General features: G+C 33.7%; 2 protein-coding genes and 2 pseudogenes across 2 annotated transcripts; 1 reads left to right on the top strand and 3 right to left on the bottom strand.

Moving 5' to 3' along the window:
• Window positions 1-659: 659 nt before the first annotated feature.
• Window positions 660-5,833, bottom strand: LOC116127715 (annotated as a pseudogene).
• Window positions 5,834-8,825: 2,992 nt separating this feature from the next.
• On the bottom strand, window positions 8,826-16,616 carry LOC116127706 (annotated as a pseudogene).
• Window positions 16,617-19,490: 2,874 nt separating this feature from the next.
• On the top strand, window positions 19,491-21,054 carry LOC116127887 (NAC domain-containing protein 2-like). Its single transcript, XM_031413548.1, has 3 exons — window positions 19,491-19,745; window positions 20,041-20,315; window positions 20,399-21,054. The coding sequence occupies exons 1-3, from the start codon at window positions 19,580-19,582 to the stop codon at window positions 20,837-20,839; spliced, it is 882 nt and encodes a 293-aa protein (XP_031269408.1). The 5' UTR covers window positions 19,491-19,579; the 3' UTR covers window positions 20,840-21,054.
• A 57-nt stretch (window positions 21,055-21,111) lies between these two features.
• On the bottom strand, window positions 21,112-23,972 carry LOC116127699 (aspartic proteinase Asp1-like). The gene is given in 9 exon segments (XM_031413338.1): window positions 21,112-21,453; window positions 21,558-21,630; window positions 21,721-21,918; window positions 22,133-22,271; window positions 22,361-22,553; window positions 22,556-22,584; window positions 23,259-23,482; window positions 23,635-23,752; window positions 23,839-23,972. Coding segments are annotated over 9 exon segments (1,218 nt in total). The 3' UTR covers window positions 21,112-21,343.
• Between the last annotated feature and the right edge of the window lie 507 nt (window positions 23,973-24,479).

Here is a 24,479-nt window from a genome sequence, read left to right as displayed (position 1 = left end):
AGACTAAACGACGACAGTCAGCGGTAACCAAAAGACGTTAAGCAACAGAAACAGACAAAGTTTGTGACGGAAGCAGTGACAGAAGAAGGCAAAGTGGGACACCCACGCCTAATCAAACCGAAGACACGTGGCCACTTTCCAAAGGCTGCGGTCAGCTTTGCTGTGAAAAAGAAAATGGTAGAGGTTCTTGTTCCTCTTCTTTTTATCTTCACCCTCTCCACGTTTTCTTTCAATTAACCCATCGCACAGGGGCCCGCCATCCCCACGTGACTAAATTACCATTCTTGTGTTGTGTTAAACATCTCCTATATAACCACGCCTTTCAAATTGATGGTTGGTCATCGTCCAGAGTTTCAGAGAAGAAGAAAGAAAGAACGAAAGAGAAGAAGCAAAGAAAATAAATATTTGTTCGATTGCAGGAAGATGAACGGATCTTCAGAGCTTGTTTTACCACCTGGGTTTAGATTCCACCCAACTGATGAAGAGTTAGTTTATCACTATTTGTGTAGAAAATGCGGCGGCTTGCCTATTGCTGTGCCTATTATTGCTGAGCTTGATCTCTACAAGTTCAATCCATGGGACCTTCCTGGTAATTTTTTTTCTTTTTCTTTTTGTGCTGCCTTTATTTAATGTATCAAGTGTGTCAGCTTACACTAGACTCAAGTACTAGTGATTTTTGTGTTGTTATGTCTATACGTAGAATATATAAAGGCTGAGGGAACTTACAAAGTTTGCGAAGAATTTCCTTTAGAAGTTTGGAATGAAACCCAGTAACGGCCAATGCTTTGTCCATTCACCCAAGCTTCACCTTTCCCATTGTGCTGAGGTCTAAGGCAATTGGATCACTTCCCATAGGTGCATCAAATACAGTCTGCTCAGATTATTAAATATATCAAGAGTCTATATCATTTAAAAAGATATTGCTAAATTTTAATGCTATTAGACATCAATTCTACCTTGTACCAAGTCAGTGGTTGTTTGCTGGAGAGATTAAATTTACTCCACTCAGCATTTCCAGATTTTGGTTTTTGTATATCTGTAACTTCTCCCCCAATAGCCCAACCTGTATTATCCAGTATAAATGGAGAGTTGTTGTTATGCTCTTTTGTGAATCAAACATGCTTGTGAAATAGTTTATGAGATAAGTACTCCTTAAGCATTTTAAGTAGAAAGTTACCTGATATCCCCAGGTATAATTAGTGAAATTATACAAACCTTTTCAGTGCATTGTATTTCTACTTCTCTTAAGCCAGCAAACCTTGTCTCAAGAAAAGCTCCTGAATCCTTGATATAGTACATATAAAACAAAACCTGTCAAGTTCATGTCTGATCATCAATATAGTGATAAGAAACTTACAAAGTGCAGCATAAATTATACCGGCAACCCAACCATCACATGAGTATGGAAATATTGTTCATCCCATCAATTAACTCGATTGGAATTTCCAAGGTAAATCCCTTAACATCATGACTTCCATGTGCAGCCCTGAAAATGTGTCTCAGCTGATGTGAATGACTAAGAAAATACATAGAAAGTATAAGTGAACAGAGTTAGAATCTTTAGTTTCACTGCAATGATGTAACTTACCTGTATATGTTGTTGACAAAAGCATGTGCAACATGTCCGAGGGACTCACATGAAGTACTGGTTCAGTGCAAGAGGAATTGGGTGAAAGCTGTTACCATAAATGGATGTTTAAAAAATCTCTGTACCATTTGAGTTTTCTTGTGTGTGGCATACTGTTTTAACAGAAATGAATTTACCTGAAAGTACACCAGAGATAATCAGATTTGTCTTTGGTTGTGTTCATGTGCTCTAATAGGGTGTCTGATTTGAGTGGAGCATCTAAAAAGTTTGGAGTGCTGTCTTTGAATTCTTCCATCCGTTTACATCATCGAATGTTTGACTTCTGGTCGTAGTTCTCTCATTGTACTCTGTATTTACCTATTACAGCATTATCTAGTGAACAATAACCTTATCTACCATAAGAACTTAATTTAGTTTCTTTAAAATCTCTAAAGTCTTTTGATAAGATTTCATTAAATTGTTGTTTATGATGATCTACATACACATATTAGAAAAGGAAAACAATGCCTTTTAGTCATGCATGATGGTTTTGAGTTATGTCTTATTGAATTGGGTGTAAAAATGGCATTTGCTTTAAGGAAATGCTTCATAAGCAGCCATTTATTATGCATTTATGGATGTTTGTGAACACAAATGCATATATCATGACAAATAATTAGTTGCATTTAGCTTCTGACTTACCTTGGCAGTGTTGAAGATTACATTTTCACAATCAGATAAAAACTTATGGATTTCGGAAGCAATTGATATGAGACATTCGAAATTGTATAATGGCATTATTCTTCCGTCGTTGTTGACAAGAAATGCAACACATCCTCCAGCTGCTTCTTGATAAACATAGGCCTAAGTTTTAACAGATTGATAATCGTTACAATTGTTGTATTTTGAAAGAATTAAATTAAGAAAAGCAATAAAAATGATTGAACTACACCTCTGAAGGTGGCCTATAGAGATATTAGTTTGCACTCCTTGCAGTAAAGGTGTAGAACATAACTTAATTGCAGCATGCAGCTCCTTAAGATGTCCCCATTTGGGTTGCCTCGTTAAGCCTGCATTTGTTGAAGGTATTGAATTTGTTATGTGTTTAAGCAAATCAGATCATAGTCATGATAAATAGATAATTACATTGTATTCATAAGGAGCTTGACTAGTAAGTTTTATGACGTATGCCGATGCTGTTCTCCCGAAATTGGTTCCCATGGTACTAGATTGGAAGTAGAATGTTACAAATTATAATCTTATCAATATGGTTGAAACTTTTTGAAGTATTTTTTCAGTTTAAGTTTTGATTGCATCTGAAGGAGCTTATACAATGTTGTGATGCGGAATGGTAAACTTTGTTAAACTAGAGAAGATAGATTGTATTTCAGACTCATACCATGTAATAGTTTATGTAGCTTCCATTTTTTGCAATAAAAAGGATGACATGAAACGCTATGTCTTCAGCAGATCTTATATATGGTTCTCCTCCATATACTTGATAGCTTCAAAAGGAAAAGGCATCAGTTAGCTTTGTGACATTGCATATTGATACTGTTTTGATTCTAATTCATCTATATAGTTTATTTTCACATATCAAATATTGTGTTTCTGTATATATCAAAATGGCAGTTACAAGTCTTATTATACTGCAAAATACACCTCTAGCTTCGTAGTAGTAAAGAAGAAAATAACTTTGTGATGTGATATTAATCGTTTCTTATATATCAATTTTTTTCTTCTATCTGTACCCTTTTTCTTTTCTTTTTTTTTTTTTTTTTTTTTTTTTTTTTTTTTTTTTTGTGCAGATCATAAGAATTATAAGTTTGGAAAATAAAAAAGAGTCATACTGTCACAAATCAATGATGTGTGAGGTGGGCCCGCAATAAGTTTCTCCACATTCATCCGTTTTGCAGATTTGTGCATGTTGTGAGCAATCACAAACTCATTAAACACATACACAGTGAGGTAATTGCATAATAAATTGCTTGGTTGTACATGGTTTGCTAGTGATGATAAAGGAAAAAGAACCAACACTGGGTCAGGAGCATCATTTGCTTGCACATCACCATGGCACTCCAGTTTGAAGCTCGCCATCCCATGTTTGTGCCCAGTGAACATATGAAGGTCCTTTTCACCAAAAGCTGCTTCAATATTTTGATATTCATTCTCAATCTATATGACATGTTAGTTTTCAGATTTTGCAATGATAGAAAGTTTTGAATGATTTTAAAATCCACTGAACTTCATTTTTTTTTTACCTGTAGAGTATAATAGGGCCTCCTTGTGAAGCATATAAACCCTTGCCTTCATCAAGTTCACTATTTTGGTGGTAAAGTTTTATGTAAAACTGCAAAATTATTATGCAAAGTGGAATTTAAATCACCGAAACAAACAGAATTTCGAAACTCAAAAAGGAAAATAGCATACTGCTCCAAGAGATCCTTGCTGTTATCTCCAGCAAAATTATTAGAAAACTCATTATAGTTATTGAAAATCCTCTAATGCCTTAAAATACCTCGATAGCATGTGAGAAATATATTTTTAAATATGTAAATTAGTTTGTGAAAAGTGAAATTATATATTGAGAGATGAATGGGTATGCATTGATGATATTGAAAATAATGAGAGACAGCGAAATTGATGTTAAGTTAAGAGGGGAAAGGCAGGGAGGCAAACCTTGAATGGCTCATTATCAGATCGGTAAACAATGTCAGGCACATCATGCAACCAGAATGGAAACCCCCTGATATCATCACATTCACATATTATTACAACTTTCATTAACCCTAAATAATTAATTTTTGTGTATTGTGTAATAAATATTAGTGAATTTATATTTGCTTTGTTACCCATAAGTCCATTCCTCTCAATGAAGGGTCCAATTCTGGACAAACGTAAAGACCTTGTTCTTGAACTTCCTTGATGAATTAACACAAGTCATATCTTCCACTGAAATCATACTATAGATAGTAATATGAATAAGTTAAAAGAGAAAAAGGGGAGTTGATGGGTTAATTAATATATAAAATAAAAAATAAACTCGCCAGGTTGTGGCTCGTGAAGGTTCCAAAACACATAAGTTTGAATTGCCAGTCCTCCTCTTGGGCTTTGCCTATCAATGCTGGCCACATCATAATCCATCAAAATATTGGAATCAGACTGTTATGCTAAAATATAAAAGGAATGAAAACAAAATTCATTAAAGCTGCCACAGAAAATTCAATAGAGCTCGTGACAATGTCCATGTGCAAACAAAGCTGCTGTATGTTTTGAATTATTCAAAATGAAAGTGGACAGTGATATGGGCTAACTTAACTATTCGAAAAAAAAAAAAAAAAAAAAAAAAGTTTAGTGATTTGAGGTTCAATTCCTAATGTATTTTGATAATCCAAACCAACACAAGAAAGAGAGATTTTTTGTTCTCGCTAGGAAATCTCCCTCTCAAACTAACAACTCTAAAACAACATCTTTTATATAAAGACAAGTGAATTACATGTTGAATTATCCTTATGTCCCTATATAAGTTAACGCTTAGAAGGGGTTATCCTAATAATTTAAAATACAAGATGTAAACAATACTAGAAGCAAAACCTAGAGGGTGATGTAATTATCTCACACAAGAAAATAATAATAAATAAATAAATAAAAAGTTTTGAGAAGCATGTGATTGTGAGCATCAGTATTGAGTTGAAAATGCAGCTGCTCTGATACCGACTCCCACCCGTGAATATTACAATTAAAGCGTGCTCTTGTTGTTTTTTTTTTTTTTTTTTTTTTTTTTTTTTTGAAAACAAAAGAATTAACTGTTAAAAATTATGACCAAAATTAGGTGCTAAGTAACACCTAAACACAAAAATTATATAAAAAATTTCTGTCATAACAAAGACTGCAAAATGTTATCTTCAAATGCATTTATTGTCTACTTATGTTTTAATGGTAATAGAATGGTTAGATAGGTTATTATGCACAAGGTAGTCGACTATAAAGAATGAAAATATTGATACACATTTATGAAAGGAAGCAGCTAACTGACACGAATGGGAATTGGGAGATTATATTCTGGTAGTTAGAGAACAAGACTTGCATGATAGAAATTAATGGAGTATATTTAAGCAACAATGGAGTAGAAGGATGCAAAAAGAAGAAGGATTACCTGAGGAGTCTACGGGGATAGTGAATAGAACCTGAAAAGATAATTTTTCTTTGGCCATTAATAATGAGAGATCTTCTATCATATTTCACTTCTTCTTCTCCCTCCAACATTCCCACCACCACAACTGCTGCCCACCACCACACATATCTTCAACAATTAACTCAATCTCTCTGTGTCTCTTCATAAAAATATATATATATATATATAAGCTTGTAACTTGTAAGAAACTTATGTTAGTGTGATTGTGAGAGTTTGGTGAGCTTTTTGGCTTAATATTGATTTATGAGTAGAGAGAGAAAAGCCTAATACTTCAGTAGCCTAATTATAACTCGTCTCAAATAATTAAACTCATTTGTAAAGTTATTATGATAAATTTGTAGTTGGGTGAAATGTAGAATTCATGGGCTCAACCCAACCATAATTGTTTTGCAAGTAATGTTACCGTGCTGGGGTTCCAAGGTAGTTATGTTAGTTAAAGAGTAGAAAGCAAGAACCCAACACATACTCTGTAACAGAGCCCAATTCATTACATTTAAAAAAAATAAGAAGTTCAAAAGTTAATCGGGTTAATGGTCAATATGCAACGAAAGACAAAAACAGTAGTCTATACACCGATCAACATTGGCCACGGGGATACAACACCATCAAACACTAGTCAACACCAATCAAAACATCGGTTAACGGTGATCAATGTCGGTCAACGATGGTAATGATAATCAACACCAATGATTAAGATGGTGTTGATTATAGTTTGATCAACCATTTCATATTTAAGTTATAAATAGTAAATTAATTGGTAATGTTTAATTTTTTGAAACTAATGCTATGGAAATGCATTTACTAATGCAATGATTTTAGTAAGTTTATTAATGTAGAGTATATCACATTATTCTGAATAAAAATTTTATTAATCATTGATGTTATTGGCTCTTACGAGTGCGTTTGGATTAGAGGCATATAAGATAACGAAAGTAATCTTCGTTTACTTTGTAAGATTCTAGTTTTTGGTTTGCAAGTAATAACAAATAGTGTTTACTATTGATAAGGTTGGGGTAATCGATACCTCCCCTAAGGCTATTATTAAAAGATTATTAGGTAATCTGATTTTGCCCTTAATTAAATACTATTTCGGACACAATTGTTCTCAAATATCTATCAAATAACTATTAGCCCAACCCCTCTATATTTGAGAATTAGCTAAAAACCATAGCACAAAAAAAAAAAAAAAAAAAAAGAAGCTAGACAACTTAAGAAGCTAGACATATTTTGGTTTTAACAAGAAAATGTTCATGTAAGTAACATATAAAACATAAATTATTGCCCAAACAATTTAGATAATATTTTATTCATCTTAAACATAATGTAACATACATATATATTTTTGCAATATACAGATAATATTAATAGTGGAGGCAACTTATTCCTAAAACAAGAATTAGAAAAATTATAAACTTATTACAAGGGGAGTTATTCTTATTATAACTATTACAAATTGGAAATATAATTTTTATGACTATGTAAGTTTATTCCTATATAGAGTATCACAATAAAGAGGTTTTACTGTAACATCTCTTATCATAAAATATTTATGATCCAAACGCACCCTACTTTATCTTATTTTCTTAAATACAATTTTACGGATATTACAACTAAATAAAAATTAAATATTTCCCAGTTAGGTGAACGTGGGATTTGCTAAAGTGACAACCCAACAAAATTTCAATTCGTTTGAGGACAGTAATGATTGCGAAACAGCAACACATACGTGGTGGTGGTTTTGGGATGAATGAAACATGGTTAAATATGAGTTAGTTTTGCCGCTTCCTTCGGTCGCAAATAGCCTTCAATGATCCATTGTCGCCAGTGTTCCTTCACTTGTCCTTCCCGAGTATTTTTTTTCTCAGTCATCGTCGTAAGCAGTCGCTGGTCACCGCTTCCAACCCTTTTTTTCCTCATTCGTCGTCGTAAACAGTAGCTAGCCGCTGCTTTCAACCCTTTTTTTCTCTGTCGTCATCGTCACCAGTCGCCAATCACCAACCCTAACTGCTTAAGCTTCAGGAGAACGAAAAGAAAAGGAACCTGTTCTTTTTTGTAACTCAATTTTAGTGGGACACATGGCAACTATTCAGGCGAAGTTACACTGACCGAGATTTTAATTTTAAAATTTCGATTTTTGCGTTTTATATAAATTGACCATCCTATCCTTATTCAGAACGGATTTTCCCAACGAAATGTGACGGTGGATGGGAAGGGTCATTTTGAAACTCGGACAGGGTCGTCTCGCCCAACCTTGGCTGGGAACATGTCGTTCTCCCCCTCTTAGAAGTAAAAAATTTAGGGTACTGTTAGGCGTCACCGATGATAGTGTATCAAATTTATATCTTAAATAACGTGATAAAATCTTGATTATTGATTAATATTAAATTAAAATTAATAAATAGTCAAGATTTTATTATGTTATTTAATGTATAAATTTGATACACTATCATCAATGATTATATTATTTTTCAGAGAAATAAACTTAATATTTGATCCTAATAGGCTTTTTCGAGGTCTCGACTTTGAATATGAATTCTCTCCTTATATAATTTTATTAGTTTTGAGTAATGTTACACTTATATTATTTTTTTATACGATTTTATAAATATGATATATGTTACAACTACACAAATTCTATTATAATATTAAAATTTTAAAATAATTAAAAATTTATGTAGTTATAATATATATGCATATAATAAAAATTATGTAATAAAATTGTGTAAAAGAGTGACGTAAGTTTTATCTGTCGGCAAAACTGACACCATGTTCAATTAATTATATTGAGATTTAACCCCATTGCAGCCGTCTTCCCTTGAATGAGATTAGAAAACAGAGCGGCTAGATATGGGCCTCCATCGGTGTCCCTCCGAGACGCAAATCTATGAGACTACTGAGAAATTAAGTCAGTTATCTTCTTATCCCTCTTATCATTGGCTTGTTCCCTTTCAGTTTCTGCATTAATTCCATCAATATTTGCTCATTTCTTTTCAAATTATATTTAAACTGAGGATTAGAATTAAGTAGTAGTGTATTGCTTTTGACATTAGTCCCTGGTGAGAATATTCAATAGATGTCTAGGTTTGAAATAAATTATTGAGTAGATACTATACAAATTTACACAAATATTATTGAGGAATTGGATAGTTGGAGATAGGTTGATGTAAGTTGGTTACTGAAATGGTATTTAAGGATATTTGGAGTGGATCCCCTTGGAATTCTTCAAGTAAAACTAGAAGATTTCCAGTGGTTTGAAGGAAGGATCGCGGCACATGATACCTACAATAAAAATATGGTACAAAATATTGATATATTACTTTAAAGAAAACAAAATCCATTATTATAATTGTTTCATGTTGTTGCAATGTGATTCAGAAGAATTCAAAATGTCATGACACTTCAGCTTTATATTGTAGGAGTGATTGGCTAGTTTATAACACTAATCATGTAGACACATTTCACATCCTCAAGCATGACTCATTTTAAGATCAGGACGCGGTGAGAATTAAGTTCAAAAGATAAAGAAAATATATGTACAACACTTAGCTTATGCAACATCAGCTAGATTCATGTTAAAGAGAAGCAGGGACATGTAAAAGCTCTACTGCAAAAGCTTTACATGTACCAAACAAATCTTTAGTCTCTTGCTTTTTACAGTAAAGTCTAACTTAAGTTGCCCTACCTTATTGTTTTTTGGTTTTCCTTTATCAGTTTTTCTCTCAATTCGTCATTTTTTTGAACCATTGGATTAATGCATTCAAAGGGTAGAGGTTGCAGCTGTGTTACATCATTTTCAATGGGCATTAAGTATGCAAATTGCATTGAATCTCAATCATCTAAAGTATCTTAATGTAATGGCTCAAAAATTCTGTCATAATTGGTGACAAAAAAAGTGGTGCTCTTAAATTCTGTCATATATAACTTGCTGTACTTTAAGATCATTAAATTTGCAGTGGAAAGAGAACCCCCTTCAAAAAAATTTATGGTAACTTTGAAACCCCTTAATTATAGTTGAAAGAGATTTTACTGATACTTTAAGGAAACACAAATACTTTGAGTGTTGAAATAGTGAGCAGGAACGTGTGTGTGTGTGCTGCCTTTATTTAATGTATCAAGTGTGTCAGCTTACACTAGACTCAAGTACTAGTGATTTTTGTGTTGTTATGTCTATACTGTAGAATATATAAAGGCTGAGGAAACTTACAAAGTTTGCGAAGAATTTCCTTTAGAAGTTTGGAATGAAACCCAGTAACGGCCAATGCTTTGTCCATTCACCCAAGCTTCACCTTTCCCCATTGTGCTGAGGTCTAAGGCAATTGGATCACTTCCCATAGGTGCATCAAATACAGTCTGCTCAGATTATTAAATATATCAAGAGTCTATATCATTTAAAAAGATATTGCTAAATTAATGCTATTAGACATCAATTCTACCTTGTACCAAGTCAGTGGTTGTTTGCTGGAGAGATTAAATTTACTCCACTCAGCATTTCCCAGATTTTGGTTGTTGTATATCTGTAACTTCTCCCCCAATAGCCCAACCTGTATTTATCCAGTATAAATGAGAGTTGTTGTTATGCTCTTTTGTGAACTCAAACATGCTTGTGAAATAGTTTATGAGATAAGTACTCCTTAAGCATTTTAAGTAGAAAGTTACCTGATATCCCCAGGTATAATTAGTGAAATTATACAAATCCTTTTCAGTGCATTGTATTTCTACTTCTCTTAAGCCAGCAAACCTTGTCTCAAGAAAAGCTCCTGAATCCTTGATATAGTACATATAAAACAAAACTTGTCAAGTTTCATGTCTGATCATCAATATAGTGATAAGAAACTTACAAAGTGCAGCATAAATTATACCGGCAACCCAACCATCACACTGAGTATGGAAATATTGTTCATCCCATCAATTAACTCGATTGGAATTTCCAAGGTAAATCCCTTAACATCATGACTTCCATGTGCAGCCCCTGAAAATGTGTCTCAGCTGATGTGAATGACTAAGAAAATACATAGAAAATATAAGTGAACAGAGTTAGAATCTTTAGTTTCACTGCAATGATGTAACTTACCTGCGTATATGTTGTTGACAAAAGCATGTGCAACATGTCCGAGGGACTCAACATGAAGTACTGGTTCAGTGCAAGAGGAATTGGGTTGAAAGCTGTTACCATAAATGGATGTTTAAAAAATCTCTGTACCATTTGAGTTATTTCTTGTGTGTGCATACTGTTTTAACAGAAATGAATTTACCTGAAAGTACACCAGAGATAATCAGATTTGTCTTTGGTTGTGTTCATGTGCTCTAATAGGGTGTCTGATTTGAGTGGAGCATCTAAAAAGTTTGGAGTGCTGTCTTTGAATTCTTCCCATCCGTTTACATCATCGAATGTTTGACTTCTGGTCGTAGTTCTCTCATTGTACTCTGTATTTACCTATTACAGCATTATCTAAGTGAACAATAACCTTATCTACCATAAGAACTTATATTTAGTTTCTTTAAAATCTCTAAAGTCTTTTGATAAGATTTCATTTAAATTGTTGTTTATGATGATCTACATACACATATTAGAAAAGGAAAACAATGCCTTTTAGTCATGCATGATAGTTTTGAGTTATGTCTTATTGAATTCGGTGTAAAACTGGCATTTGCTATAAGGAAATGCTTCATAAGCAGCCATTTTATATGCATTTATTGGATGGTTGTGAACACAAATGCATATATCATGACAAATAATTAGTTGCATTTAGCTTCTGTACTTACCTTGGCAGTGTTGAAGATTACATTTTCACAATCAGATAAAATACTTATGGATTTCGGAAGCAATTGATATGAGACATTTCGAAATTGTATACTGGCATTATTTCTTCCGTCGTTGTTGACAAGAAATGCAACACATCCTCCAGCTGCTTCTTGATAAACATAGGCCTAAGTTTTAACAGATTGATAATCGTTACAATTTGTGTTACTTTGAAAGAATCTAAATTGAGAAAAGCAATAAAAATGATTGAACTACACCTCTTGAAGTTGGCCTATAGAGATATTAGTTTGCACTCCTTGCAGTAAAGGTGTAGAACATAACTTAATTGCAGCATGCAGCTCCTTAAGATGTCCCCATTTGGGTTGCCTCGTTAAGCCTGCATTTGTTGAAGTTATTGAATTTGTTATGTGTTTAAAGCAAATCAGATCCATAATGAGTACATTACAACTTACCGTATTCATCTAATGGAGCTTGATCATAGTAACTTGTTATGACGTATGCCGATGCTGTTCTCCCGAAATTTGTTCCTCCATGGTACTAGATTGGAAGTAGAATGTTACAAATTATAATCTTATCAATATGGTTGAAACTTTTTTGAAGTATTTTTTCAGTTTAAGTTTTGATTGCATGTGAAGGAAGCTTATACAATGTTGTGATGCGGAATGGTAAACTTTGTTAAACTAGAGAAGATAGATTGTATTTTCAGACTCATACCATGTAATAGTTTATGTAGCTTCCATTTTTTGCAATAAAAAGGATGACATGAAACGCTATGTCTTCAGCAGATCTTATATATGGTTCTCCTCCATATACTTGATAGCTTCAAAAGGAAAAGGCATCAGTTAGCTTTGTGACATTGGCATATTGATACTGTTTTGATTCTAATTATCATCTATTAATAGTTTATTTCCTCACATATCAAATATTGTGTTTCTGTATATATCAAAATGGCAGTTACAAGTCTTATTATACTGCAAAATACACCTCTAGCTTCTAGTAGTAGTAAAGAAAATAACTTTGTGATGTGATATTAATCTTTTCTTATATATCAATTTTCTTCTCATCTGTACCCTTTTTTTTTTTTTTTTTTTAATCTCTTTTTAAGTTTTACTTTTTCCAGCCGAAGGTGTGGGTGATTTCTCCAAAGATTCCACAGTGATTTCTCTTGATTCTTTCATTTTGTTTTTCTCTGTTCTTTTTATGCTCTTAAAACTTCCTAGGCTACTCTTGGATGAATCTGAGGTGATTTTTGAAGAAAAAAAAATTGGGTTGGTCTTGAATACAAGTATTGAGTTTGTGAAAGATAATTTTGGCATTCTTTTGAGTAGTTTTTTGGCAGATGCTGGGTGGAAGATGGGATGAGTGTTTTATTTATTTATTTATTTTTAAGGACCTTTAGTATTTGGAAGGGTTTGGGTTTGGCGTTCATTCTTGGGATTTGTATTTCAGAGGAAACTTCATAAGGTGAAACTATATTGGTGAAATCTAGACGGATTTGCACTTAACTAAGGAAGTAAGATGGACGAGTTTTGGATTTTGTCTTGTTTTTCTGGTGTTTGAGTAGAACAAGGGCTGGGTTGTGTTGTTGGATNCCATGTTTGCTGCCCAGTGAACATATGAAGGTCCTTTTTCACCAAAAGCTGCTTCAATATTTTGATATTCATTCTCAATCTATATGACATGTTAGTTTTCAGATTTTGCAATGATAGAAAGTTTTGAATGTATTTTAAAATCCACTGAACTTCATTTTTTTTTTTTTACCTGTGAGAGTATAATAGGGCCTCCTTGTGAAGCATATAAACCCTCTGCCTTCATCAAGTTCACTATTTTGGTGGTAAAGTTTTGCATGTAAAACTGCAAAATTATTATGCAAAGTGGGAAATTTAAATCACCGAAACAAACAGAATTTCGAAACTCAAAAAGGAAAATTAGCATACTGCTCCAAGAGATCCTTGCTGCTTATCTCCAGCAAAATTATTAGAAAACTCATTATAGTTATTGAAAATCCTCTAATGCCTTAAAATACCTCGATAGCATGTGAGAAATATATTTTTAAATATGTAAATTAGTTTGTGAAAAGTGAAATTATATATTTGAAGATGAATGGGTATGCATTGATGATATTGAAAATTGCAGAAGCCGAAATTGATGTTAAGTTAAGAGGGGAAAGGCAGGGAGGCAAACCTTGAATGGCTCATTATCAGATCGGTAAACAATGTCAGGCACATCATGCAACCAGAATGGAAACCCCCTGATATCATCACATTCAGATATTATTACAACTTTCATTAACCCTAAATAAATTAATTTTCATCTAACTAATTTTTGTGTATTGTGTTAATATTAGTGAATTTATATATGCATGTGGAGCTTAAAGGTGAAAAATTGGATATTGTTACCCATAAGTCCATTCACTCTCAATGAAGGGTCCAATTCTGAGACAAACGTAAAGGCCTTGTTCTTGAACTTCCTTGATGAATTTAACCAAGTCATATCTTCCACTGAAATCATACTATAGTATAGTAATATGAATTAGTTAAAAGAGAAAAAGGGGTTAATTAATATATAAAATAAAAAACTAACCTGGCCAGGTTGTGGTTCGTGAAGGTTCCAAAACACATAAGTTTGAATGACATCCAGTCCTCCCTCTTGGGCTTTGCCTATCAATGCTGGCCACATCTACATCCATCAAAATATTTGGAATCAGATTGTTATGCTAAAATATAAAAGGAATGAAAACAAAATTCATTAAAGCTGCCCAGAAAATTCAATAGAGCTCGTGACAATGTCCATGTGCAAACAAAGCTGCTTGTATGTTTTGAATTATTCAAAATGAAAGGGACAGTGATTATGGGCTAACTTAACTATTCGAAAGAAAAAAAAAGTTTAGTGATTTGAGGTTCACATTCCTAATAGTATTTTGATAATCCAAACCAACACAAGAAAGACTTTATTCACTCAGAATTTTTTGTTCTCGCTAGGAAATCTCCCTCTCAAACTAACATCTTTTATATAAAGACAAGTGAATTACATGTTGAATTATCCATTATGTCCCTATATAAGTTAACGCTTAGAAGGGTTTATCCTAATAATTTAAAATACAAGATGTAGACAATACTAGAAGCAAAACCTAGAGGGTGATGTAATTATCTCACTCAAGAAAATAATAATAAATAAATAAATAAAAAGTTTTGAGAAGCATGTGATTGTGAGCATCAGTATTGAGTTGAAAATGCAGCTGCCCGTGAATATTATGATTAAAGCATGCTCTTTTTTTTTTTTTTTTTTTGGAAAACAAAGAATGAACTGTTAAAAATTATGACCAAAATTCTGAGCCCAAAAATTAGGTGCTAATTAACACCTAAACACAAAATTTATATTAAAATTTCTGTCATAACAGACTGCAAATGTTTCTTCAAATGCATTTATTGTCTACTATTTTTAATGGTAAAGAATGGTTAATAGCTTATTATAGATTTAATGTTGTTTTTTTTTTTTTTTTCTGTTGTGAAATAATGTTTTTTTATTTATATGTTTTTTTGATTATTTTATGCAAAGGTAGACGACTATAAATGTAGAAAAGAATGAAAATATTGATACACATTTATGAAAGGAAGCAGCTAACAGACAGAATGGGAATTTGGAGATTATATATTCTGGTAGTTAGAGAACAAGACTTGCATGATAGAAATTAAGGAGTATATGATTGACATATTTAAGCAACAATGGAGTAGAAAGGTTATGCAAAAAAGAAGTTACCTGAGGAGTACTACGGGGATAGTGTAGAACCTGAAAAGAGAATTTTTCTTTGGCCAATAATGAGAGATCTTCTATCATATTCACTCTTCTCTCCCCCTCCAACTATCCCACCACCACAACGCTGCCCCCCCACCACCACCACATATCTTCAACAATTAACTCAATCTCTCTGTTGTCTCTCTCAAAAAAAAAAAAATGTGTATTATATATATATATTATAATATATAAGCGTGTAAACTTTGGAAGAACGTATTTAGTGTGATTGTGAGAGTTTGGTGAGCTTTTTGGCTAAAATGAGTAGAGAGAAAAGCCTAATACTATCAGTAGCTCTACATTATAACTCGTCTCAAATAATTAAACTCATTTGTAAAGTTATTATGATAAATTTGTAGTTGGTGAAATGTAGAATTCATGGGCTCAACCCAACCCATAATTGTTTTGCAAGTAATGTTACCGTGCCTGGGGTTCCAAGTTAGTCAGGTTAGTTAAAGAGTAGAAAGCAAGAACCCAATTCATACATTTTAAAAAAATAAGAAGTTCAAAAGTTGAGCGGATTAATGGTCAATATGATCAACGAAAGGCAAAACAGTAGTCTAACACCAATCAACATTGGCTAACATTGGCCAACGTGGATCGACCACCATCAAACACTAGTCAACACCAATCAAACATCGGGTTAACGGTGATCAATGTCGGTCAACAATGGTAATGATAATCAACACCATTGATTGGTGTTGATTATAGTTTGATCGACCATTTCATATTTAAGTTATAAATAGTAAATTAATTGGTAATGTTTATTTTTTTTGAAACTAATGCTGTGGAACATTGCATTAACTAAGGCAATGATTTTAGTAAGTTTTATTTAATGTAGAGTACATCACATTATTTTGAATAAAATATTTTATTAATGAGTGATGTTATTGGCCCTTACAGGTGCATTTGGATTGAAGGCATATAAGATAACGAAGGTAATCTTTGTTTATTTTGCAAGATTTTGGTGTTTGGTTTGTAAATAATAAAATATTACGAGTATTTTTTATTATAAATAGTATTTACTGTTGGTAAGGTTGGGGTAATCTGATACCCTCCCCTAAGGTTGTTATTAAAAGATTATTAGGTAATCTGATTTTGCCCTTAATTAAATACTATTTCGGACACAATTGCTCTCAAATGTCTTCCAAATAACCATTAGCCTAACCCCTCTATATTTGAGAATTTAGTTAAAACACTCTAGCCACAAAAAAAAAAAAAAAAAAAAATAATAATAATAATAATAATAATAAAATATCACTAACCACCCAAGACCACTGCCAGCCGTTACTCACCACCATTGGCTGTCAGCGTTAGTCACCGTAATAGTGCACGACCGACGAGATCTGGCCAGTTGTGCGTCGGTAATGCCTTTTTCAACTATAGATATGTGATCAATTGCCAAAAACGACCAGATTTGGCCGTGAAATGGTGGTTTTGTCAGTGCATGACCGACCATATATGGCTAGTCGTGTACCATTCCATCGACTGTCGGCGGCAGCCGACGGTGGTAACTGGCTACCGATAGTGGCTTGGGGTGGGTGGAGATGATTTTGCTACAAATTAAAGTTTTATATGGTTGGGGTGTTTTAGTAAAATTTTAAATGTAGGAGGTTAAAAGAAATGATTCAAAAAATAATAGTAAAAATATTATTATATTAATATTTAAAATGAGGGTAATTTAGTAATCTATATAACATACCTACCTATTTATCCTCCCAACCAAACATATTACTCATTAATTTATTTGAACCAATCAAATACATTTCTTAAACTTATTTAGTAATTTTCATATAATATAAAATTGTATTTAAAAAGAAAACATTTATAATCTTCAAGATAATATATCTTTCCATTAATATAATATCTCTCTATAATAAAATATTATATGATCCAAACACACCCTACCTTTTATCTTATTTGACCCTAATTACTATTTTGAATTTTCTTCTTAAATATAATTTTATACTTATATGAAAATTATTAAATAAGACACAAATGTATTTTATGCACAATCCATCTAGACGAAATCTTTTGCTACTAATTTAAATTTTCTACATCATAAACCCTAAAATATTTTTGAAATAGTCAAGATGAAATGACTTTGAACACCTCTTCTACAAGAATTAGGTTTTATTTTTTAAAAAGAAAAAGTTATTACGTAAATTAATAATATTGTTTTTAAAATATAACCTAAAAAAAATCTTAGTACTAGTTGCAATTGGATGGCAGAAAAGGGTTGGCCAATCCCAATTCTGGTTTAAAACAGAGCTCAAAGCCCGGTGAGTCAGGCCGGGCCGACAAAAACCAGAGCTAGGGCTAGTTGTTTAAAAACAAATACCCAACCTAAGATTTTGTCAGATGTAAGGGGCGTCGGCCACTAGGCCCACAAAATTTTGGAGAACATAAATGTTTAACTATTTGAAAATTGGGCACCTTTACTTTGTTAAGCTTTATAAATAGGCCCTGATTGTGATTGATGCAGGCATCCAAGCCAAGATGTTTGGCATGTCCCTATGTTGAAGTCAAGGTTGACAGCTGTTTATGAAGCATGAACCATTAATAATAAGAAGCTTCCTAGAAAACCATAACAACAGTGACACCCTGAGCCCTCCTTGAGTTCATTTCACTTGGACTCTTTACTTTTTATTTTATTATTTCAACTTGTTTGTTTTATTATTCTTATGTGATCCTGACCTTTATGATTTTATACCATTAACTGGACATTAAAACGACGGCGGCCACACTATTAATATTATTTATAAAATCTCAACTTGCGTTTTCAGGAGTCGAGATATGTACAAGAGGTAAATTGTTTATTTTAATTACCCACCAATTATGAAATAAGTCTTTGCCTTTTTGACAGTCCAATCCAAATTCATCCCATTTGCCAAATTGAATTGAATTCGTTGCTCACGTGACTATAATATAATTACATAGGGGTAGGGCCCAGAACACTTCCTCGTGTAAAAGATAGGGTTAGATCAACAATATTATCATTCTTATTAAATCAATCTGAATCTAAAAAGATAATTTAATATAAAGTCCATCTCTATGTAACTAAAAGAGAAGAAAATAAACATAAGGCAGCAATTTGTTGTCGGCGCAGTTTGACAGAACATGGGGACATTGTTGTCCACATAAATCCTTCACTACTAATTACTAAAAGGAACTTCCTTCCCCATGCTTATCCAATTCTAAATATGAAATACCTCATGCCCCACGTCACCACCCTTTTAGTTCCCCCAGCCTATTTCTTATTCGGTCAACATTCCATAATGGACTACGGGAGTCGAGACAACACATCTGATCAATCATATTTTACAAATCTTATTTTGATCTAACAACTTATTAAAACACACTTCAATTCAAAAACACAGTGTATTCTTCTACTAGTAGTGCATATTTACAAAATAAATAAATAAATAAATAAAACGAAAAAAAGTGTCACGGCCCACGTCAAAGAGGAAACAAGCATGGCCCACCCAAACTCAGTTCATGCGATGCATTTAGTCGCATCTCAATTGATGACGTTTTTTAATTACGTGTATCCCTTTGAACATGACGTATTTCTTGTTATCCAAGTAACCTCCTTTTGCATTTTCAACTCCAACGCAATTACAGTAATTTTTTATAATTCAATTAAAAATATTATATAATGCGTCAAAAGATGAATATTGAATAGTTGAGTTGAATAATTCGACATGACACAAAAAGTCAATTCTTATCCTTTTACTGATATCTTCATTCGTCTCAATGGATAATAAGAGCAACGCGGCAGACCATTATTGGAACCACAGAAAGTAGAGCGTAGAGCTAAATGCAGAGGATCACGTGTTGACCCAAGACTAAACGACGACAGTCAGCGGCAACCAAAAGATGTTAAGCAACAGAAACAGACAAAGTTTGTGACGGAAGCAGTGACAGAAGAAGGCAAAGTGGGATACCCACGCCTAATCAAAATGAAGACACGTGGCCACTTTCCAAAGGCTGCGGTCAGCTTTGCTGTGAAAAAGAAAATGGTAAGAAGTTCTTGTTCCTCTTCTTTTTATCTTCACCCTCTCCACGTTTTCATTCAATTAACCCATCGCACAGGGGCCCGCCATCCCCACGTGACTAAATTACCAGTCTTGTGTTGTGTTAAACACCTCCTATATAATCACGCCTTTCAAATTGATGTTCGGTCATCGTCCAGAGTTTCAGAGAAGAAGAAAGAAAGAAAGAGAAGAAGCAAAGAAAATAAATATTTGTTCGATAGCAGAAGATGAACGGATATTCAGAACTTGTTTTACCACCTGGGTTTAGATTCCACCCAACTGATGAAGAGTTAGTTTATCACTATTTGTGTAGAAAATGCGGCGGCTTGCCTATTGCTGTGCCTATTATTGCTGAGCTTGATCTCTACAAGTTCAATCCATGGGACCTTCCTGGTAATTTTTTTTCTTTTTCTTTTTCTTTTTTCCTGAGAATCCGGGGGATATTCAGAAATCCCCAGACACTTGCTTCGCAAGCTCAGCTTCGGAGTTGGAGCACCGAGCTTGTCAAGTGCCCTTCCCAAACCTGCAATCTTTGGGAAGCAGGAAACAATAAGACCTCGTGGTTTTTTTTTTTTTTTTTAAATTATTTTGAAGAATATTTTAAAACACACCCTTTAATTTAGAAATCATGGGTTGTTGGTTTTTTAATTTTGTTTTATTAATTTGTTGAATTTTTTTGTGTGGGTAGAAATGGCGCCTTATGGGGAGAAAGAATGGTATTTCTTTTCTCCAAGAGACAGAAAATATCCAAACGGGTCAAGGCCGAACCGGGCGGCGGGAAGCGGGTATTGGAAGGCAACCGGGGCGGATAAGCCCATTGGAAAGCCCAAAGCAGTTGGTATTAAAAAAGCACTTGTGTTTTATGCTGGAAAAGCTCCTAGAGGAATCAAAACTAATTGGATCATGCATGAATATCGCCCTGCTAATGTTAATAGATCTCCTTCCAATAAGAACAATTTAAGGGTACTTGATCTTTTTTTTTTTGTTTTTGTTTTTTATTAGTAAATTGAATTGATTAACATTGTTTTTGTTGCCACTGATTGCAGCTTGATGATTGGGTATTATGTCGATTATACAACAAAAAGGGAAAGATGGAGAAGCATTACCCTATGGATAGGAAAGTAATGGAACTACCAGAAATGGAGGAACAAAAGCCTGACATTAAATTTTCAGCTCAAAATATGACAATGCATCCACAACAATCACCAATGAATGACCTATTACATATGGACACGTCAGACTCGTTACCGCGATTGCATACGGATTCGAGTTGCTCGGAGCACGTGTTGTCGTCGCCAGAGATCACCTGCGATAAGGAGGTGCAAAGTGAAGCTAAATGGAATGAGTTAGAGAACGCATTTGATGATTATCAATTCAATTACTTGGAAAGCTTCCAGGATAACCCATTTGGTTCACAAGTGCAGTATCAAATGGAGCAATTATCACCATTACAAGACGTGTTCATGCTGCTTCAAAAACCATTTTGATTACATTTTTTAGTATTAATTGGGATTCAGAAATCTTGGTCTGTGAATGTGCACGTGTGGGGTGGCTTTTCAAAGTCATAGAAATCGGCTATGTCAGATTCGAGAGATCTTTTCCTCATGTTAATAGTGGTAGGACATTCAATTCTTAATTGGTGGGAACATTGTAGTAGAAATTTTTTTATATAGAAATATAAATATAGTTGATTTTAAGAATACCTTTTCTTTATGTTATTATTGGTCCACATGTCAAAACTTCAATAGATATATAGTCAAGATTAATGTATTCATATTTTATTGGGGGACTTTAGCCATAATCTTTCTGTTGTATATTTGACAGTCTGAAATCTTGTCAACTTATAAATCAAATGAAAATAGATATCTGCATAAATCATCTACATTTTCTAGACTTATTAGGGGTAATTATCTTTCTTTATACAATTCATACAACCCCAATTCAAATAAATATAGCTGATATATACAAAGAGAATACAACCATCATCCCCTTCAAATATTAACATATTTGGATCTGGGAAGCCGATCACAGTTGGCAGGGGTCCATCCAATCATTTGCTTCTCGTTGTCGTAAATCACCATTTTGTCTTGCATTGAAATATCTGTTAATAGGACAACACAATGTAAAAATGCAGTTGTTCATCAGTAAGATGATGACATTTATCTCCCTGTTTATGAAGATGATAACCATATAGAAACTCTTTACCTCCAATGAGGTTTACATCTTGCACCCCTATTTCACTTCCATTTAGGATTCCTAAGCAAACATTTCCATTGGACTGACACAACACATTGTAACAAGTGTTATTACTAAACAAACATTGAAAAACCAAGAAAACTGTTTATAGATAGTTGAAGGCGTCTCTTACTGATATTATGAGATATGCTTCAGGGGTTAGTTCAAACAGAGTTCTAGTTTTCCCATGTGTGAAGCTCAGGGACAGGGACTTGAAGTATTTCTTGACATCACGTACGTTTTTAAATGGTTTCTGGCCCTTCCAGCAAAGTGGCAACGTCTGGTCTTCCGGCGCTTCTTTCAAGGGCTTTCGACTTAATTCTTTCTTCATCTATAAACATATAAAACATCCATCTAAAAGATTCAAGTCAAGATAATTTAATATTGCAGAGAAATATCTACTATTGATCATATATTTTCTGAGAAGTCGATCATTACATAAAAGAAACTTGTAATTGACTCATATAGTATAAGCCTTGTTACGTATTCTTGATACGAAATATTTGTTTTCACATTAAAAAGAAGTGAAGGTTCTTCCGACTCACCACAGATGTTAAAGCGTGATATGCCAGATGATTGAAGTAAGTATAAGAGCTCCCACTGTCGAAGATTGTAAGTAGATTCTTTATCAAAGAAGTTTTGCCACCAAAAATGAGTTCTGCAACTCCAGGCGAGTAGTGTTGTCTGACATTGATAATTAGAGAAGATGCTATAAGCGGAGGAAAACGAATTATAACGAAACTCAATGAAGGGGTCATGTATGGGATAATTACGTATAATCAGGTGACATTGATGTCCAAACCACACGTGAAGAATCATAAATGTCATCTCCAAAGAAGAGGAACCCTCCACCTCGTCCACTTAAACAGTGGCCAATTACATTTCGAACTAAATTCTGACTGTGAAGCTGTGCAAGAATGCTGGATCTTCCCTTGCCAAGACCAAGTATTCCATCCAAGGGATGATAGATGGACCTGGAAGTTGATCATATCCGCAACTGTATACAAAAAATCAGGATAAAAACTATAGAATAAGATAGCCATGATTTCTGCTTGCCTATATTGCATCTGAAGGACAACAGTAAAACAAAGGCTACCCTGCCGCCTTTTTGGGAGTTTAAAAGAGTTATTTCAGTGGTGAACGACAAAGTTTTCTTCCCATCTGATAGGTAAGAAATCAGGCTACCTAGATAGGCGAATTAAGTCCTTTTAACAATTAGAAAACCGTTGGTCATCAACCCCAACAGCAACATGATTTACAAAAGATCCACACAAGTTATAGTGACAGCATAAAAGGTTTACTACGAAAGTTCTATTCAAAGGTATATAATTCCATGCACTTGCCCAAAAAAATACCATGATTTTGAGATTGTTAAGCTGCCACTAAATTCAGAATTTTAAATTGATAGACAAATGCCCAATAGTAATATTTTAGCACGAACACATCTCCTTATGATAAGGCACATAGATTACAGACAATAAAATACAATCATAGTCACAAATACCAATTCATTATAATTGAAGATGCAATGGACGATCAAACAGGAGACCACTTTGTCAACTTGGCTCTTAAACAGTATTAAATTACTATTAGACCAAAGAACTTAGATAAGAGTTCAACAATATGATCTGAGTTCTAACAAAGAAAATTTAGACAATCAAAGTTACCAACCCGAGAGCTAGACGGGGATTAATTCTGACTCCGGTTATATAATTGAAGGCAAAAGCATCTCTGACAAGGACACCAAGAGAAGAACCACTATCTGCATACTGAACCTCATAGTCGCATTGCCCTGGATCTGGACATTTGTGGTCACCTGGTGCATGTAAGGATGCACAGATTGGGTCCTTACAGACCACAAGATCATTGTTGGGTTTGTAATAAGGATGAGGTGCCTACAAAGAGTTGGTTAAGAAAAATTATGACATGGTCTCCAATTATCTACTTCTAATACAAGCTTCAATGATGATATAACACAGCATTCAATATAAAATGGCTCCTGGAACTCATCTAGATTGATAAAAAGTTGCCATATTGAAGCAAGTACCTCAGTGCAATGCACACAGGGTGCATCACATTGGAGCCATGTGAGATCACTTCCAGTGTCAATATCAAGAAAGTAAGGCTTTGCTGGCTGTCCCATGTAAAGGGTGACATTATAGTACCTGCAAAAATAAAAAACCCTCTTTGATATCATCAACATCAATACATTGCTAAATTCAAGAAAACTCTATGTTTCAAAATGACATACCCTGTAGGATACACATTCCCATGAACTGGGAACAAAAGGGAAGACCCAACTCTATTGATCAATGATGAGGACGTTGGTGAAGCTGAACAGAACTTCAAAACCAGAGATAAAATCAACCAAACAACCAACCCCATCTTCCCGTTTCTCATGTTTGAGTTTCTATTTCTCTTTTTCTCAGTGATTTTGTGGATGAATTTGGTTTATGATATGTGTTTGATGAAATGCGTGAATGAAACAAAATAGGAGTTTTCGTCTTGGGGTTTTGTGGTGAATAATTATACAAACAGGGGCTGGTGTTACTTGGAGAGTAAGGATTCATGGGTATTGCTTTGCTTGTTTAAATTAATATACGTTCCTTTTCTTTCTACTGAGTTTATAATTCATTCATTCATTTTTCTTCAGGTCAAGGGTAGTTTATTATTCTTGGATTTTCACTCAAAACTGGAACTGGAATCTTATAAACCACTTGAACAAGTCAACTAACTTTTCTTTAATTTTTATATCAAAATTCAACGCTTTTGAGCAAGTATTTTTAGAATTCTTTTATGGTTTTTGAGGAAACATAAATGGGAGGGAACTGGGATTCAACTTAATCTAATCGATTTAGCGAAATTAAGTGATTTTTAAGATGATAAAACTCT

Source organism: Pistacia vera, unplaced genomic scaffold (assembly GCF_008641045.1).
Source record: "Pistacia vera cultivar Batoury unplaced genomic scaffold, PisVer_v2 Contig105, whole genome shotgun sequence".
NCBI classification, from domain to species: Eukaryota; Viridiplantae; Streptophyta; class Magnoliopsida; order Sapindales; family Anacardiaceae; genus Pistacia; species Pistacia vera.
Note: the sequence above shows the minus strand (reverse complement) of the source record. Positions and strands in the feature narration are given on the sequence as shown.

Excerpts from the sequence above, each read along its gene's own strand:
- LOC116127887 (XM_031413548.1), top strand. The coding sequence starts at position 19,580 with ATGAACGGATATTCAGAACTTGTTTTACCACCTGGGTTTAGATTCCAC. Across the intron at positions 19,746-20,040 it reads CAATCCATGGGACCTTCCTG|AAATGGCGCCTTATGGGGAG; the intron begins GTAATTTTTTTT and ends TTGTGTGGGTAG. Across the intron at positions 20,316-20,398 it reads CCAATAAGAACAATTTAAGG|CTTGATGATTGGGTATTATG; the intron begins GTACTTGATCTT and ends CACTGATTGCAG.